Source organism: Sceloporus occidentalis, unplaced genomic scaffold, assembly GCF_023333645.1.
Source record: "Sceloporus occidentalis isolate IW3139 unplaced genomic scaffold, rSceOcc1.0.p SCAF_3, whole genome shotgun sequence".
NCBI classification, from domain to species: Eukaryota; Metazoa; Chordata; class Lepidosauria; order Squamata; family Phrynosomatidae; genus Sceloporus; species Sceloporus occidentalis.
In genome coordinates, this window is record NW_028316983.1 from 130,798,152 (window position 1) to 130,817,819 (window position 19,668).

The 19,668-nt window shown below is 40.6% G+C and overlaps 1 protein-coding gene across 5 annotated transcripts in view; it reads right to left on the reverse strand.

The window, feature by feature from the left end:
• PSD2 (pleckstrin and Sec7 domain containing 2) overlaps window positions 1-19,668 on the reverse strand; it is a 79,800-nt gene that overhangs the window by 4,020 nt on the left and 56,112 nt on the right. For 4 of the 5 annotated variants that reach the window (XM_089516301.1, XM_089516300.1, XM_089516298.1 and 1 more), the window contains 5 exons: window positions 16,292-16,382; window positions 14,958-15,001; window positions 12,411-12,601; window positions 9,925-9,995; window positions 5,486-5,643 (listed from right to left, as the gene is read on the reverse strand). In XM_089516301.1, the coding sequence (XP_089372427.1) occupies window positions 5,486-5,643; window positions 9,925-9,995; window positions 12,411-12,601; window positions 14,958-15,001; window positions 16,292-16,382 (555 nt within the window). The remainder of the gene's footprint in view (window positions 1-5,485; window positions 5,644-9,924; window positions 9,996-12,410; window positions 12,602-14,957; window positions 15,002-16,291; window positions 16,383-19,668) is intronic. The other variant, XM_089516302.1, reaches the window with a different exon arrangement.

Consider the following 19,668-nt stretch of genomic DNA (forward strand, 5'->3'; position numbering starts at 1 on the left):
CACAGGAGCCAGTTTTGTAGAATTTTGAAAGCTTTTGTTCCCTTAGAAAAGCAGGAGCAGTTGGCTCTTACGCTCAAACAGTATAAGATGTATTTGGGTCACAGTTAGATTATTTAGAGCCTTATTGTGCATGAAACTTCAACAGCTGTTGTTTCTTCATTGCATCTTGCAGAACAATTCACAGAAGTGATGGAGAAACTGGAAACAAAGCTCTGAAATGCCAAGGATGGATTTAAGCCAGTCAACCAGTACAATGCAATGCCATGTTACGCATGAATTCCAGAAGCTTCAGCCATTGCACAGGTATAGAGACTAACATTGGCTGATGCCAATGCTGACGCTCATTAAGGTCTCAGTTTAAATAATGCATAAGATATATAATTTTGTTTTAATTCTACATTGTAAGCGGTGAAGTACTCATATTGGGAGTAAGGAAGATAATAATAATAATAATAATAATAATAATAACAACAATTTTATTTATATTTTCCTGCCTCACCCAGATGGATCCAGGTGGGATTACAACCTGATAAAATATACAAATCATATCAATAAAATACAATAATTTACAAATAGTTTCTTTAAAACAAATTCTGTTAGAAAGCAAGGGAGGTATAGAGATATACAATCTTGGTAAAAAACCGGAACAATATTTCTTATACTAGGTCAGGTGGGTAAGCTCGCCGAAAGAGATCCATTTTAACTGCCCTCTTGAAAGCATCCAAGGAGGTAATAAGAGGGATCTCTTCCGGGAGATTGGAACCGCTACAGTGAATGCTCTTTGGGAAGTTGAGATTAATCTAGATGTTTGTAACTCTAGCAAGTTCTTCCCAACATGTTTATTTCCTCCTTTTTAATAATAATAATAATAATAATAATAATAATAATAATAATCTGTAGCCTGTCTTTTGATCAAAACTGGGCAACCAATGCATTTACAACTAGTACCATAATAAAACATTTTAACCAGATAGAAAATCAATAGAGATAAATGTGTCTTAAAATATGGCATAGAAATAAAACAGCATTAGCTTTCAAAAAGGTATATAGTCCATCAGCTGAAGACTCCTATAAAATAAAATGGTTTTACAGAGGAGTCATGCATGTCCACTGGAAATGGAATGCATTCTTAGTACAGAATTGCAGAGATGGTGTGATGTGTTTTTCTGGATAGCATCCAGTGCTATCATAGAAAAGCTCTTGTTCATCAATTTGAGGCAGTCAGACTTCCAGAAAAGCATAATTGGTGGGAGTGGATATTTATTTATTTTATATCCTGCCTTTCTCTATGGGACCCAAGGTGATGAATAAACATGTGAAAACTGAAAGTGGGTATGTAAGGCATTCTGGGCTCAGTAAAATGCCTGGACAGTAACTGGTAACTAACTCAGATTTCTGATACCTGAACCCAGACCATAACTGATATCTCTAACAGTATTTAGGAAAGCTAAATGGAGGCTGGAACACCTTATCATAATTCAGTCTAGAAGTTACAATAACATGCACGAGAGTGGCCAGGTCCCTGTCTATGTCCATCAAGTGAGGGAACATCTCATCCAAAGTAAACTCATAAAAGGCACTCATAGCTATGGACGCCAGTATTAAAACCAAATCCAGGTACTGTAGATGCTTCAGACTGCAAATCTGGCCCCTGGGAGTCATATGGCACACTTGCATATCCTCTAACAATGGTGGGCCTCCCACCATCCACATTCACATTTTATGTGGGGTGAGTTTGAGTTTGCTAGCTCTCATTCAGTCATTCAGACTTCAGATACTTGCATCGGGAATCCACTCCATATAGATTAGAACAAAAGGGGAAGCAGAGCTGCATGCTGATGGCATATTGCTCACATCACACTCCAAATTACATGGGTTTCATGTAAATACTGTTTAGTTACATGGGTCTCTCTATTATTGGAAAGGAAAATTCCTATGGGGTGATGTAGGACAGGAGTTTCTGAATCCTCTAGTGTACCATATCATTATGTATGTGTGGAAGCCATGTACCACACTGCTCCCAAGACCCAAACCAGGCAGGTAATACAGAAAATAAAATAATAAAATGTTTGTGGTGCTGAGAACCACTGAAAGGTCCAGAAGAATTAACAGAGTAATAACGTCCATGTCTGCCCCTCATATCCCTGAGAAGATCATGTTCTTTCTTAACCAGAACAGAATTCCAATTGAATTGGATCCAAAAGCCATCACAAATGGTTAAAAGAAACAAATGAAACTTTTTTATCTAAATATGTTCAGTGTTTCTTATTATTAGTGATAATCCTCAATATATACACCCACCAATAAGCCAGATGTTATAAAGTCTTTGGTCTTTTCCAGCCATAATTGTCAGAGAGGGAAGCTATGTTAATGAAACTAAATGATGGTCCCAGAATAATGTTGGTGTTTCTCTAGTGCTCAATGGGTTCTGCAAAGGTTCCTTCTCTACCTTTCCTTTCCTTTTTTTGGAAATACTGAAAATCTGCTCAATGGCCTTAAGGGGAGCATAATCACATCATTTTCAATATCTCCTTGGGCCTGTTCACTGTGTTTCTCTGCCTCTCCATGTTTGGGGTAGAAAGAATATTTGTTCATTTCTCTGCAGAGATAAAAGTTTCCCAACCCATGGAATATCCTATTGGGAATAATAATGCAGCAGTAACATTTCTATACAGCTTCACCCCATGAATTATTCTGCACAAAAATGTGTGCGGAAAACAGAGTACGTGCAGAAATCTACATTTCTGCAGTTGCACGTATATAGGTATATTTCTGTATATGCACAACATAACCCCATGGACATTCATAAGGGGAAAATAATGGGAGAATACTTAGCAGAGGTTCACAAGTGTCTGGGAAAGAGACCAATGCACATTGGCTAGCATCCCGTTAGTGACATACAGGCATAAATCACACCATACACGGGGTGAACTATTTGCCATAGTGGCATTGTTATATTTCGTAGAGAAAGGCAGAAGTGGAATTGCATTTACAAAAACATTTCACACTGTAGTTCTACATTGTAAACTGCAATTATACAGTACACTGCAGTTGTGCATTATGGCACTGCATTGTGCATTGAGGTTGTTCATTCACGGTGCTAGTTGGGTCTCAGAACTCTGGAGACCAAGGTTTGAATCCTGACTTGGCCATGTAAATCTACTGGGTGACCTTGGGCAAGTCACACTCTCTCAGCCTCAGAGGATGGCAATGGGAATCCCCCTCTGGAGAAATGTGCCAAGATAGGTTTGCCTTAGGGCTGCCATAAGTTGGAGATGCCTTGAAGGCATACAACAACAACAACAACAAACCCAATCATTGACATCTGTTGTGCAATCATGCTATTTTGCATGGTGGTTGCCTACTGCTGGCATAGTTTATCTCTGTATTCAGATATTTACACCACATTCTGGGGGGATAATGGAATGCAGCCTGAGGGAGAAAGATGGTACCTGAATGGTATGTTGTGTAGCCTACAAACAGGCCCAACAGGTAAGTCTGTGGCCTGAGTTTCTTACTCCCCCCATGCACACAATGAATGCAGGAATTAATAAACAAACAAAGAAGACTATCTCCCTTTGTTTTGTCCTCTAGAGACTGGGTAAGGAAACATGAAGACAAACCGCTGAGGGGCAGAATCAAAATCTATTGTCGATTCATTTGGAAGAGAGGGAAAGATTGTTAATCTTGTTTAAGAGTTATGCCAATCTGTAATTTTCAGAAAGAGAACTGCAGTAGATTCAGGCTTCTGAGGAACAATGCCATCTGTTTTATTGCCTACTCCTCTCAATTTAGCCAAAGAAGAAGGCTACTGCTTGCTGAGTTTAAAGGAAAAGACTGTCTGCATGTGTTCAAGGTCTTTTACTATATTCTTGGCGCAGTACAAGCCACCCCAAAATGGCAAGCTGGAGTTGCCTGTTTTAACTGCGGAAGGATGCCACAGCCGTCACACCACGTGGCGTCCCTCCACAGTAAAAAGAACCCAGTTCTTCCGGGTCCTTTTTGTGATGCATTGCGTACATCACGAGTGTGCCATTGGTGCACTCGTGACATATGCAACACGCAGCAATGTGCAGACACTGCATGTCATTGTTGTCATCATGGTGGTGCCCATGTGGACAGGACACCGCCATGATGCCGCCTCTCATACGGACTAGGGTTCCAGAGCATGTGGTTGCTGCATGCTCTGGAACCCTAGTTTTGACACTGGCACACTGCTTTTGGCCAGTGAGTCTTGGGCCCTTGATAGCTAAGAGAAGCAATGTTTCACTATAAATTCATTCATTGTTCTTCTTCTTGTTCTTCTTCTAGTACTACTACTATTATTACTACTATTAATACTCTGAGGCAAAATGTAATTTGTGAATCCCTGAAAATCAGAGTGAATGCATTTAAATTAATTTAGATAGATGAACATATATGCTTGTCTTTTTCTTCCAAAGAGCTCAGAATAATTTGCACAGGATTCCTAGATGCTTTATCACCCTGGAAGCTTGCAGATCTACTTAGCTTCTGTGGTAGAAATGTATTGTGTAGTTTAACATAAGGGGTGAATGTAGAAATAATGCAGTTTGACACCACTTTAACTGTCATGGCTCCATCGCACACAATCCTTGGATTTGTACTTTTGTGTGGCACCAGCACTCTTTGTCAGACAAAGCTAAAGACCTTGTAAAACTACAAATCTCAGGATTCAACATGATGGAGATACAACACTTAAAGTGGTGTCATACTGTATTATTTCTACCATGTAGATGAATTCAAAGGTATAAAACCAGTTAAGCAATGATGCCTTGTTTTCCAGTTCTGTCTTTTATACTTACAAATATGTTAAGATGCTCATAATTACAATGTAGATGCCAGTGGCACTAGGTTGCCATCACCAGGTATGGTAACTCATGGTATCATGCCCCCTTAACTTCCTGCCATACCACACCATACAGAATCCTTAGTAGCATTTTTGTACTAATAACATTACTCATAAATTGGAACCCCCAAATCACTGAATATAACAGCAATAATTGTGACATAAACAACTAGCAAAATTAAAATTATACATTTACATTACAATATCAAGAACGCAGCCTAAATGTATTTTTATTTGTACATAGTTTAAAGTGAAACTTTGGTAAGATGTGATATTTTTAAAGAAAATTTTAAAATAATATTTTTTTATTAAAATCCCCTGGAGCCTCTCCTTTCTCCTCCCATTGAGCCTTGCCCCACTCACACCATCTCTTTACCATCTTAAAGGGACAAAGGTGTCACAGCCTGTTTCTGCCAAAAGGCAGATATTTGGGGAGCAGTGCTGCCGTCCCCTCGTAAGGTGTCACCTGGTGCGGCCTACACATCCCGCACCCCTGTAGTTATGTCCCTGGTAGATGCAAAAAGCTCCTTGATGTGGGGAATGATAAGGCAGTCTATAATTTGCCAGATTAAAAGACAAATGAAAACAACTTCATACAGCTTCTCCTTTGGCACTTACGGGGCTTGGAAAAGGAACACTCGCCAGTCGGCTGTTTTCAGCTTCAGCACATTGGATTTTTTGCTATAATCAGAGGCTTTTGTGGCTAAGGCATGGTGAATACGAATAGCATTCTTTAAGTCTACTTCAGAAAGTTCTTTGTCAGGTTTATATTCATCCTGTAAAGGAGAAGAGAGACAGTTATACGCCAGCTGCACCCTTTCCTGGAACAGGGTGACCTCAAAACTATAGTACATGCACTGGTAACCTCAAGACTGGATTTTTGCAATGCGCTCTACATGGGGCTACCCTTGTGCCTAGTCCAGAAACTCCAGTTGGTACAGAATATGGCAGCCAGGTTGGTCACAGGAACAGCAAGGAGTGACCATATAACACCAATATTGAAGTCACTCCACTGGCTGCCTATTAGTTTCCGGGCACAGTACAAGGTGTTGGTTATCACCTTTAAAGCCCTACATGGCCTGGGCCCAACCTTTCTAAGGGATTGCCTGCTTCAATACAATCCGCCCCGTACCCTCAGGTCCTCTGGGAGGAATTTATTACAGTCCTTAAAGACCAGGTTGACGGCGACCTCCCAGAGGACATTCTCTGCAGCCGCTCTGAACTTATGGAATGGCCTGCCGGACGAGATCCGTCAAATCACCAATCTAGAGAGCATTAAAAAGGCCATTAAGACGGATCTCTTCTGGCAAGCCTTCCCGGAATAAATGCTCGGCCACAAATAAGACTTCCCGTCCAGTGAACTCTGCCCATGATGATTTTTATTTAGCTTAGTCGGTTTTAATATGTAGTTTTTAATCTTACATTGTTTAATCTTGTTTTAAGGGGGGTCATTATGTATATATGGCTGTATTTTAACCTGTTGTAAGCCGCTTTGATTGCCTGGCAAAAAGCGGGATAGAAATAAAAAAATATTTATTATATTATTATTATTATTATTATTATTATTATTATTATTATTATTATTATTATTTTATAGTTATAATAACTCTGGTATACTCAGGCTGAAAGGGATTCACTAGGCTTCATAAAAGGTACCTGGGAGCTGCTTATCCAGGTTCTCCTTTAAACAACAAACAGATGTCAAATAAAGGAAAGAAAAAGATGCATTAAAAGAGAGAAGAGTCAAAGGACATTTGCAAATGGGCAATACCACTTGCTTGAAGAAACCGTGGCTTGAGTCCAAGAACAATGAATGGAATGAGTTCACTGGCTAGTGCTTTCTCATAAATTATTTAACTAGTGCAGAGATACAGAACCTCTGACTCTCAAGATATTTTAGCCTACAAATCTCTTCTCCATTACTTCTGTATATTCAACTTGGGCAATGATGAGCAAATGGAAAGTTACTAGGGGGAATCTTTGTGTACCTTTACACTGGTGGCACAGTGGTTAAATGCCTGTACTGCAGCCGCTTACTCACAAATTGTAAGGTTGCGAGTTCAGTATTACCCTAGGGCTGAATCTCAACTCAGGCTTGTATCCTTCTAAGGTCACTAAAATGAATATCCAGCTTGTTGGGGGCAAGTAGCTTACACATTGTAAATCGCTTAAGGAGTGCTTAAGTGCACTGATACGCATAGGGTTGCCATAGCGCCGGACCTCCAAACCGGGAACAATGTAGGACAAAATTTTCAAATGTAGGACACACAAAAAAAAATGTGTCCTACATTTGAAAATTCTGTCCTACATTTTCCCTGGCAATCGCGGCGGGGAGCGGAGGCCAAGCGGCGAGGGAAAGCCTCCACTTAAGGAGGCTTTCCCTCCCCGCCTGGGCCCCGGGCCTCACCGCGATCGGAGGCCAGGATCAGGGCCTCTCCTCGTTCCTGGCCCCGGCAGGGACCAGGAAGGAGGGGAGGAGGCCGGCGGCGATCGCCACGGCCTAGCCTCGTTCCTGGCCCCCGCGGAGGCCAGGAAGGAGGGAGGAGGCTGCAGGGAGGCGGGGAGGTTGGCGCGGCTGCGCCCAAGAGGCGCCGCCTCCCTGCAGCCTCCTCCGCCCCAGGGCTCGCTGCCCTCCTTTTCCTCCGCGCGGCCATGCGCGGTGGAGGAGGAGGAGGGCAGCGAGGCCCCAGGGTTGCCCAGCAACCCCGCTGCAACCGGGCTTCTCCCGGTTTTTGGCTGCACCCGTGCCGTGACCGGGCAGGTGCAGCCAAAACTGGGAAAAACCCGGTTGCAACCGGGTTATGGCAACCCTAGGTACGCAGTATAGAAATGTACTTTCTATTGCTATTGCTATCTTCAGTTTCATAACATGATTATGTGCAAAATTTAGAATTTAGCTATGATTTACATATACAAGTTATGTTTCATTAAGAAACTCTGGCAGGTAGTCAGAGGAAACTCATTGGGTGTGCAGAAACAAAACTGAAAGTGCCATACTGCAAGGTTAATACTAAAAGTGATGGTTAATATTTTTCTCTAAGATAGTGAGTGGCCAGTTGCATCAGTGCTTGTAATGCACTGCAGATCCTTCATGGTGACCAAGAGTTACAGCCATGACTGTATCAAAGTGTAGGATATAGGACAAATATATTTTTCCTCTAGACAAAATAAAATAAAATAAAATGTCATTAATGCAGCCCCATGAAAAATTGTGCTGACTTTTATATGCCATGATCTACCTGGAAACTGGTGTTTGTGACACCACCGTGCAGTTTGACACTCTCTGGTGTCACCAAGAATGCCTATGATCATGGCATTCTTGTTCATTTCTTCTTCTGTGGCGATTATAGAGTTCCAAGGGGTTATTTTTCTCTCCTCTGCCCTGTAACAATCCAGGAGATCCTGCATTAATTGTATCCCATTAACATGTTGTTGATCCAGGGGATTCATCATCTGCAGAAACCAGTAGTTCCTTCCTTACAGTGACTGTGGTCCTCCTAACTCTTCTATGGCTTCTGTCTTGCAAAAGCTCAGAGGACCAATCAGTTATCAGGTATTCCCATACAATCCTTCCTGCACTCTCAGGTCCTCTGGGAAGAATCACTTGCAGTCTAAGAAAACCAGACTGGCAACGACTTCCCAGAGGACGTTTTCTGTTGCCGCTCCAAAAATCTGGAATGACCTGCCGGAGGAGATGTGCCATATAACATCTTTGGAAGCCTTTAAGAAGGCAATAAAAACGGATCTCTTCCGGCAGGCCTTCCCAAACTGACCACCTCAGAAATGTTTACTCTCCAATGGCATAGTTGTTGCCATTGGACTGTGATCGCGATTGATTTTATTGATTTTATTGGGAGCATTTTATTGGGAATTGTTGTTCTAACTCTATTTTAGGGTGGGAGGGAATTTTAGGATGTTTTGCTATGTTTTTACTTGTGGTTTGTTGTGTAGCATTTTTATTGTTCTCTTGTTTGTTGTTACCCGTCTCGATCCAATACAGGGAGAGACAGGATACAATAATAATAATAATAATAATAATAATAATAATAATAATAATAATTACAATCCTCAACTACTGTGCAAAATCTTAAATACACATTAATAAGTATATGTTCAAGCTGTGTGACCCATTAGTCTTGCAAGGTTGTTTCATGTGGTTGTCAGAATGTCTGAGACTTAAGATAATGTTAAACCATCTTTAAGTAGTGCATTACACGACTTTTAACTACAACCAGGGATTTTTTAAAAAATACATTCTGACTGCATGTCCATTGCATATGTCCACTTGTATCCATTGGATGTCCATTTGAACATACAACTACTGATTTTTGAAATGTTTTGGTTACAACAGTTATATGAAAATTCCATGTTCAGAGGCAGTGTGCCTGTGAATAATCAAGAGAGGAAGCTCTGGCCTTGTTTACAAGACAGTATCTAGCTAGCAGTGCTGGAAACAGAGTACTGGTTAGATATCCTCCTCAGTCTGAACCAAAAGAGCACTCTCTGTGCTGGATTCTTACCAGCTATTGTCCTTTGTATAATTTGTTTTAGGTGGAAATCCTTGCTTTGGAGAGACATCATTCAGGATACCTGAAGGACCGCCTCTCCCCATACATTCCGTCCCGCACCCTCAGAACATCTAGGCAGCAACTACTTAGGGCCCCCGGGGCTAGGCTTGTCTCCACCACTAGGAAGACATTTTCCATCGCCGCCCCGGCCCTTTGGAACACGCTGCCCATAGAGCTCCGCTCGGCCACCTCCCTGGCCCAATTCAGGAGGGAGTTAAAGACCTTCCTTTTTAGTGTTGCATTCCCCGATTAAAGTCCAACGGGCCTCCCTCCTCTTCACTGGCAAGGGGATTGGCTAACTCGGGGCTTTTCTGTTTTTTATTGAATTGTATTGTATTGATGCTTTTATTGTACTGTTTTAATGTGTTGTTAACCGCCCTGATCTGTTGGAAGGGCGGTATATAAATAAAATTTTTATTTATTATTATTATCATTCTGTGGGGAAAAGAATCTTCAGCATTATGGAACAGAGTAGCCGATTCTCTTTACCTTTTGCAAGTACAGGATGGTTCCTTTGAGCACAGCATAAAACTTCTTCCACCCTCTTCGTCCCCTGGGAGCTGAAAAACATGGGTTATTTTTTCCCCTATGATAAAGTTACTGTAAGACATCACAGAAGAAACCAGAGCTTGGAAACATGAGCGTTTACAATAAGGCTGAAATCATTTTAAAAATTTACTAACTTTAATTGTTTTGGTGGTAGATGATATAATTAATTTATGGCATTTATAATCACAGTGTGTTAGCTATATATATATATATATATATATATATATATATCCCAATTAAAACGGTAAAAAATGGTCCAAAATGGCATACACACATTCCCCCCCCCCAAAAAAAAAAGTAACAGAAACATTGTTATGGAATCTATTAATATCTTTGTATTTAACAATTTTAATAAGAACTTTTAAAATAACTATTAATATTTTCAGCGCATTAGGGCTGGGTGAGTTTATTTCCCCCTTTATTACCAACTGTTGGAAGATGCCCACAGCAAGACTAGGTGTGAGTTAATCCATGAAAAATAATAAAAGATGGGAATAAAAGGTAGTGAAGGGAAACCATTATCAACATTGCTTTTCTGTTGATTTCACACACCCTTGCCTACTACCCAAACAGTTTACTAATGTAGTAGATAAGGGCAGCTTTTAAGCAATAGTTTGCAGTGGGAGTAGATGCTTCAAAAATAGCAATTAGTGAGGCAAGATGTGTCCTGGACACAAAATACCAAATTATACACCACTCATGTCATGGTAGGAAGAAACAGAGGAGAATTTAAAAAGATAGTAAACAGAGCAATAAATGAAGAGCATAGTTAATGAGATGGAAAGAACAAGGTGCCTGCTGACTGTCAAGACACTGTTGAAACATCCAGATGATCATTTATGTCAATGAGGTAAAAAAAAATGCTTAATCTCTCAAATCTCATTGTTGTTCTCATTATTATCAAGAATGAACAAAATAAAAATGAAGAACTAATCCTTTTATCCCCCATGCTTTATATCCAAAGGAATTAAAATGTGATGGGGTTATTTTACTCTGGAGCTGAGGAAAAATCTATATGGAATAGCTACAATAAGCAGCCTGGCAAAGTCGCCATCCTGCTAATCCAGCAGAAGTCTGTATCCACAAGAATAGGCTCCCTGTTTATTAGATGATCCCCTTCGCCAGCTGAAAGATGGTAGACTCTTCTCTATTTTATTGTCTGTATGTAGAGCGCTATGCAAATCTACAGTGCTATATAAATAAAGAATAATAATAATAGATACTAAGGGCTCCTAGCTTCCTTCTTTGTGACCAGCAGAAGTGTAAGAGCTACATTCCTGTGGCTCCCCCCCCCCCCCCCCCCAGTTCCATTGCTATTCAGGAACTATACGGTTGGACATACTGTTATTCCTCATCACCTGATCACTATTTGATCAGGGTACCATTTTATGTTGTATGGTACAAATCTCTGAAAGCGTTGCTTCCTGTTTAAGGATCATTTCCTGAAAAAGAAGAGAATTTTTGAGTCTGTAGCTCCATCAGGAATGGTAGCTCTGGCTATTCCTTTATTTCTTGTTTCAACCTTTTGGACTCCAAACAAAGTTAGATAAGACCTTGCATACCCTCCAGGACGAAGTGTGTATTAAACAGTAAGGAACCAAGTAACTGGGTGCAAAAGCTACCACAATAGGGAAGAAACTATAGGCTTCTGCAGACAGGACAAATATATCAGGAGAGTGCACTATTTGTTCCTGTAGTTCTGTTTCTTCTTCCCCTTTTCTTAAACATCCAAATAATGTTTTGGTTGTCCTGGCCTATTTTCTGGCAATTCTTGGCAGCAGTTGCAACATTTTGTTCCCACACTCAAATGGGTTTCTTTTTAATTCTGAGATGTACTGGAAGAACATGTTTTCTTCTTGTCTCCTCCTTTCTTTTCCTTTCTTATTTTTAGAGGTACACTGCTATAGTGAATCAATAAAACGACAGCTCTGTGGATGTAAAAATAAATTTAAAAACAGAGAAAAGAAAAATTGCCCTCCAAACCACAGCAGCACCTCAGCAAACCATCCCAGTCTTTTGGGGGGGGGGGGAAGGAATCCTACAAACAAAGCCCACAAAAGGATGGAATGAGTGGCAATACCAACTGGCAAAACCCACCCAAACCCAAGGAGTAATGTTGCATGAACCCCTACTTTTTCAGCCCAATTTGGATGAGCTGTATAAGAAAGTCTTGTGCAATGACTTAAAAAGGACTATTATTCATACCTGGGAAATCAAGAAGAATATATAATCTGAGTGTTGAAAAGTTACTTTTTTGAACCACAACTCCTAAAATCCACCAGCCAACATGGCCGCGTTTCCAAGTTATGCATATATTCTATCCTGATTTGTAGGCTAATGGTAAATGCATCACCCAGCCCTGAAGAGCTTAGCATTTCAACAGCCCCTCTGACACTCCGCTATACATCCCACAGGCATAGACCTACTTCTCTTCCCATCCATGTCCGCGTGTGTCTTCCGAGTGAGGATTCCATGCTTGTAAGTAATGGCATTCTGGGCCTGGGGAACATCCAGGAAGGGATTGCTGCCATCAACTATCCTTGTCATTTTCTTGGCACTGGCACCAAACTTATCATCCACTAGCTCTGACAATGACTTTCGGAGCTCATCTTCATCCCTTGGGAATAAAAAAATAGTAAATAAGTTAAACAGAATCTGAAAGGTAGGAACTGACATTTGAAAAGGTTGTGCACCTTTAGGGATGAGACAATAATCTGGAAAGAAATTTCTCTGAAAAGTAGTGAAGATGATAATATCCATCCTTTTCCACATTGGTTATATTCCAAGACAGCATTCAGGCTGCTGTATTGGGTGAGTGTGGAGGGAGCCCTGTGGGGACTTTTGCCTCAATGAGATGCTCTGCTGTGTTGTTGTTGTTTGTTGTTGTTATAATAATAATTATTAGATGTTGCTTCTTCAACATTGTGTGTATTTATTTCTTTAATCTGATGCTCAGATGCACTTTCACTGAACTCTCTTATGTAAGCTTTCTTCCAAATGACAAAGCTTTGTACATAACCAACTGAAGACAGATATATGGCTCCCTCCAGTGGATTATTTTAATTAATGTTTCAGAGAGATGTGGACTGCTGCCCTTTTCCTTTTGACTTTAGTAAAAGAAGACTAGATTTTGAAGCTATTTCCAAAGGACTATTGCTGTCATTTTTCTCACTCTGAGGTTTCGTCTACACTGTAGAAATAATGCAGTTTGACACCATACTAATTGACATGACTCCGTCCTATGGAATCCTAGGATTTGTAGTTGTGTGAGGCCCATCCCTCAATGATAGAGATGCCTAAAGACCTTCTAAAACAACCAGCCCCAGGATTCCACAGGATAGAGCTACAGCACTGAAAATGGTGTCAAACTGCATTATTTCTATGGTACATATGCACCCTGAGAGGATTTTAAATTATAGATATCCAAAACCTCTTAGTCCTTAGTCATTTTTTTTTCTAAAATTGATGCCTACGGCAAATTTCACTTCATTTCCTTAAACCTGTCCTGCACAATAGATGACAGAGGAAGCCAAAAGCAGCCCCTGACCTGGTTTTGCAGTCCCAGCCAGCCAGCAAAAAAAAACCCCTTGACCTTTCACATCACACAGTTATAGCACTATGCTTTCACTTCGACTGCCATGGTTGCATCTCATGGAATCCTGAAATTTGCAGTTTGGAAAGGGGCATTCGCACTCTCAGCCAGAGAGCTTCCCTAGGACCTCTGACCAAGCTAAAGGCCCCAGGATTCCATAGGATGGAATTATGGTAGTTTAAATGGAATCATAGTACAGTGATTGTGTAGTGTGAATTCAGATTTATTGAGCTTTTGGCTCAATAGCTGGCCACTGGGCTGCTGTTGGCTCAGTGGGTGAGATGATAGAGTCATAGAGTTGGAAGAGAACCCAAGGGCCATCCAGTCCAACCCCTAGCTACACAGGAATAGACAAAGCATTCATGACAAATGACGATCTGTTTAAATGTAATGTATGTATATGTAATGTAAAAGGTAAAAGTTTCCCCTTGACAGTCTAGTCATAACCATCTGTAGAGGAAGGTGCTTATTTGTGTTACTAAGCCAGCATTGTTGGAAGGAAACTCTGGTGGTCATGTGGCCAGCATGACTGCATGGAACACTGTTACTTCTACACCAAAGTAGTACCTATTTGTCTACTTGCGTTTGCATGCTTTCGAACTGCTAGGTTGGCAGAAGCTGACACTAGTGATGGGAGCTCACCTCATCATCACATGGCACTTGGGCCTCCAACTGCCAACCTTCTGACCTTACGATTGTCAGAACTGGCGTCTTAACCACTAAGTATGTTTAAGTGTACACATGTAGTGGTGCTACTCACTGAGGGAAAAGGTGAGAATTGTGCAGCCAGCTGGTTGATAAAAAACAAGGAAGAACATAATTGCATCACCAAGCTGTTGTTTCTTTTTTAAAGCTGGTCATCTTTGATAACCGGACAGTTTTGTGCTGTGCTTATTGTCTTCAGATCTTTCAGGTTTGGGGCTCATTCTAAGCTGAGTCAAAATTGTGCAGGTCTCATCTGACATTATTAATATGGCCATTACTTGATCCTGCCTTTGAAAAAAAATATGTGAAATTCTCACAAATCCTTCCCATATAGCACTGTAGCTATATATAGACAACTCTTTTCTAAACAGATTACTGCTTGACCCATTTGTTCCTACTGGCGCTGCCATGTGAATGATGGTGACAATCACCTGGTTGAATATTGCCCCTCCTCAAATGATGGTACACAAATCCTTTCTCTCACCGAGGTAGTATAAACAATAGTATATATTTACTACAGAGGACAGTAATTCTGACAACATTTTACATTGTCTACATTATACCATATAAGGTAAGGATTTCTGATACTCTTTCTGCCGGGAGCAAAATCCAAGATTCCTTTTATATGCAAAGAAGATGATAAAATGCACATTTTAAAATATATATGCATACTTACATGGCCCATTCTAGCTTTTCATTTTTTATTGAATTATACAGGGCCTGAAACAAGAACATACTGTCAGTCTTTAACAAGTTCTCTGAATACAATTCACTTCTATGGATAGTGTCCTGATCAACCCTTGATTAGGATGGTTAAATAATGTGTTCTCACAGAAATCCTCTCTTACTGAGTTATCAGTAAACCAGTTTATCTAAGGGCACTTTCACATTACACAGTTGTGTTATGATTCCACTTTAACTCCCTTCACAACATTCTATGGAATACTGGGATGTGTAGTTTTATGAGGCCCTACAACTTTCTGGTTCAGAATTCTAAATACCTCTCCTATACTGCAAATCCTAGTATTCCATAGATTGGTGGTTCCCGACCTTAGGTTCTCCATTTGTTTTGGACTTGAAATCTCAGACACCCCAGTAAACTTGGCCAACAGCTGGGAATTATGGGAGCTAAAGTCCAAAACATCTGGAGGCCCAAAGTTTGAGAACCACTGTCCTAGAATGTAGATATGACACTTAAAATGGAATCATAGTGTTATAATTGTGTAGAGTGAAAGGATCGTAAGGCATTTTACTGGCTGAGATGAATGACAACAAGGCTCTTCTCCATGTTCCATGCATCAAAACCAATCAGACGAGGAGCAGAATCATACTTCAGCATTAGCAATGGAATAATGTCTGACATTTGGCCTCAGGATAACAGGTTAGTTTAGCAGGGGATGGAGATATGCACGTCTCTGACCCCCATCTCCTCATTCCTCCAACTGGCCTCTCAGCATCTGATACAGAACCTCCTCTGTCAGCCCTTTATAGGAAATAGAACTTGTCTACCTCCATCTGTTGAACTGCAGCTTCCATTACCCAACATAGCCAGTGGTGAGAGGAGTTGCAGTTGACACGTTTTCCATTCCCATGACACATAACTGGAAGGTGGGATGGTACATTTTATTCTGTCTTGGCACTTTCTCAAATGCCCAACTCCACTTCTGCTTCAGAATGCAGTGGGGGAACACTGACTGAAAGGCTCCCATGTAATGACCTTCTCATGCTAGCTTTCGACAGAAGCATTCAATTCTGCAGTTGCATATCTGCAATGTGTGTTTTTGTCTATTCATGTAGATCATCTCTAGGAATTAAAAAGCATGGGTTTACTGTAACTGTAGAAGATGTATGTGAAAAGTGGATAGGAGAGCATCCATAATTCATTTCTATTACATGCATATTGAGAACTGCAGTTATAGATACGTTTGTTTCCAGCAATAGTGGTGAAACCCCCGTTCCTTCCTCCCTCCATCTCTCTCTCTCTCTTATCTTTTCTTGAGACAGCATTACCTTTAACAGATCCTTTGCAAAATCCTTTCCATCATTCAGTCCATCCAAATTTGCAGTAAACTGTTGGCATGACATCTTTTTCCCAATATTCTATAATGCAGAAGAGCAGATAACTGAATGAATAGCCTGGTGTGTTTTTTTAAAATCAGATTGTTTTAAATGCTATATCCAAGGCATAAATATGCAGATAACTGAGGCAAAGATTTCTCATTAAAAAACCTTCCCTTATAGTAGCTCAAACTCAGAAAAAAAGCAGCAGTACAAAATAAAAGCAGGGAGGGAATAATTTATAAGCTGCCAAGCACTGAATGATTCAGGTTAGCTGCACTTGCATGCAAATATGAAATTAATACACTTAGGCGACTGTCTCAAGCTCTCCTGCAGTCCTTCTTGAAAAATAGTTAAGTCATCATTTGCCATTGCAGTGGCCTCTTTCCATAAAATGACTTTTATATGTGTACAGTTTCGATAGCAGAATATTGGCTCCCAGGATCTTAACTGATAAAGACCAGAATACTGAGAATAAATGCTGACTCACTGGGTACAATTCCAGACTGTTAGTCTTGAATTAGACCTATCTGCATTTTGCTGAGCAGCATGGTTATCACCGTATTCTTGGCTGCTCTTATGGTATTCCTGGTAACATTTCCCACCCTCTGATTAAGGCAAATCAGATGTAGATGTGGCAGGTAGTCATATGGAAGCAACCCTGGGACTCACAGTAGAATTTAGGGAAAACCAGCTATGGTTTATTAACTATGAAAAGAATATCAAATAGTATAAAGATATATCTAACATCATCCTCACCATTTTGGGAGAACGTGAAATATGGAAAGTTATGGCAACCTTCTAAGAACCAGTATAGGAAGTATACTGGATAGATCAGATCATTGGTGCATCTAGCCCAGTATTGTCAACAATGTCTGGCAGCAACTCTCCCACCATACAGTTGGAAGAGACCACAAAGGCCATCCAGTCCAACTCATTGCCAAGCCTACCCTTATCTATTAATAAGCATCTCAAGGTCATCCAGATAAACATGTGTGATGAATAAATATCAGACAGGGCAACACATGAGAGGAGGAGAAGATGAAGGAAATGAACAAAGACACAGAGTATGAACATTTCCCCTAGGGTCCATGACAGTATCTCACAATTTCTTTGACATCACATTCTGCACTTCATTTCTGCTCTCTTCTCTTTATGCTTTTAATTTGTTCTTTATACACAACAATGGCAAAATATTAGGTACTGGTAAGCAGGGAAAGCCACCTTTAACTTTCTGGTTTGCACTCTTTGTGGGCTTTGGGAGCTACTGTTCCGAACCCCAGACTCCAAGATAGTGCAGATAACTTCATCCAGAAAATGAGAGATCATGCACAATATATGGATACGTGATCTAGATGTGTAGCTCAGATTAGGTATGGAAAGAATAATTATAATTATTTGTTCTGAGGTGGAAAAAAGATTTCCCAACAGTTGTGATACCTCCTCAGGAAGAATAATAGCCCAGCAAGATGTTTTTTTTTTTTTTTGGCAATTTTCTTCTAGCATTCAAATACTGCAAAGTGTTGTGGAGAAATTATTCTAAGGAGAAAATTGTGGTGTGTGTCTGTGCACGTGCAAAAACTTGTTTTCTCTTTGTCCCTTGAAGAAAGCACTAACATTTTCTGGTGTTACATTTTTATATGGAAATTTTTTTACAATGTATGGGCAAGACTCTTGACCTTTTTGATGTAAGGCAGGGTACAAATATCTTAATAAATACTAAATAAAATATTGATCCATAGTTGATTGTACTGCTGTACTGCAAACAACCTTATTAGATGGACTAAATATAGGCAAGGAAGTCCTAATTATTCATATATGGAGACAAACATTAACAAACTGGAGGAACAGACTAACAAATGGACACACTGCTCAACTTATTTCCGTTTCACAAAATCTCTTGCTTTTCAACCAGTTGCAAGTGTAAGCAGTCAAGACAAAAGGTGACAGGTTGCCTGTGCCTACTGACTCACATATATCCTTTAGTAAAATAAAATGTTCAATTACTTGTATTCAATCAGTTTTTTCTCAACTTGAAATAGGACTAGGTAGTGCAAAAAGTGAATGAGTGCAGCTGTGGTTATTCCAGTTATACCTTAGCCAATGAAAACTGAATTGTTGGTGTAAGATATATCAGGTGCAATTCTCTTTAGGTATCTGAAACACATGCTGCTCTGGTCAACCTCTTCTGGAACCTGCACTAGAAAATTGCACAAGTGGCTCTAGCTTTCCCTGATGATGAAGAAACAACAAAAATAAATCAAATGTGAGAGCCAGCATGGTGTAGTGGTTTGAGTGTTGGACAATGACACTGTGAGACCAGGGTTGAATATCTGCTCAGCCACAGAAACCCACTGGGTGACCTTGGGCAAGTAACACTCTCTCAGCCTCAGAGGGAGGCAAGGGCAAAACCCCTCTGAACAAATTCTGCCAAGAAAACTCCTTGATAGGTTCACCTTAGGCTCACTATGACTCAGAAATTACTTAAAGTCACATGGCAACTATAAACCAAAAAGCCAATAATTTCCTGCCCTTTCATGATATCCTAACTCAGCTATCAATCATGATGATCTCAGTCTGTCTGATAGTAGCTTTCTATAATAATTTCCATCAGTTTAATCCTGACAGAGTTTACACACACACTTCCTAAGGTCTTTGCATGTCTTTATAAACACACACATGCACCCATAAAAATAGGCTTTTTCTTTGTTTTTGGATATTTATTTGATAGCTTAAAGAACAGGTGTTTTTTTTAAAAAAAAAAACCTGTAAGAAAGCTGGATTCATTTTAATGACCACAAAGTTTGATGCAAATTTCTTGGCATATAAGATGCTATTTCTGAAGTGTACAACTTCAAATATTGCCTTTTTAGAATCATAGAATCATACAGTTGGAAGGGACCACAAGGGCCATCCAGTCCAAACCCCTGCCATGCAGGCAATCTGGGGCGGGTTATAGACCGCCGCCGCCGCTTGCTCCGTGCAGGAGCCGTAGCAGCCACACCGCGCAGCTCCCGCGCGGAGCAAAAATGGAGCTCCTTCTTGCGGCGCCTCTATGACATCGCGAGGCGCCGCTGGCGCATTTGCGACGTCATAGGCGCAGCGACACGTTCGGACGCTATGCGTCCGATACGTAAAGATGGCGCCGGCCGTGTGGAACGGCCGGCGCCATATTATGCGGACAGAGTCCGTATTAGACCCAGGGGCGTCTAGAAGAGACACCCCTTTTTTAAAATGGGACGTCCTGCGGACGTCCCAAGTGCTGGTGTGTAACCGGCCTAGATCAAAGCATCCCTGACAGATGGCCATCCAGCCTCTGTTTGAAGACC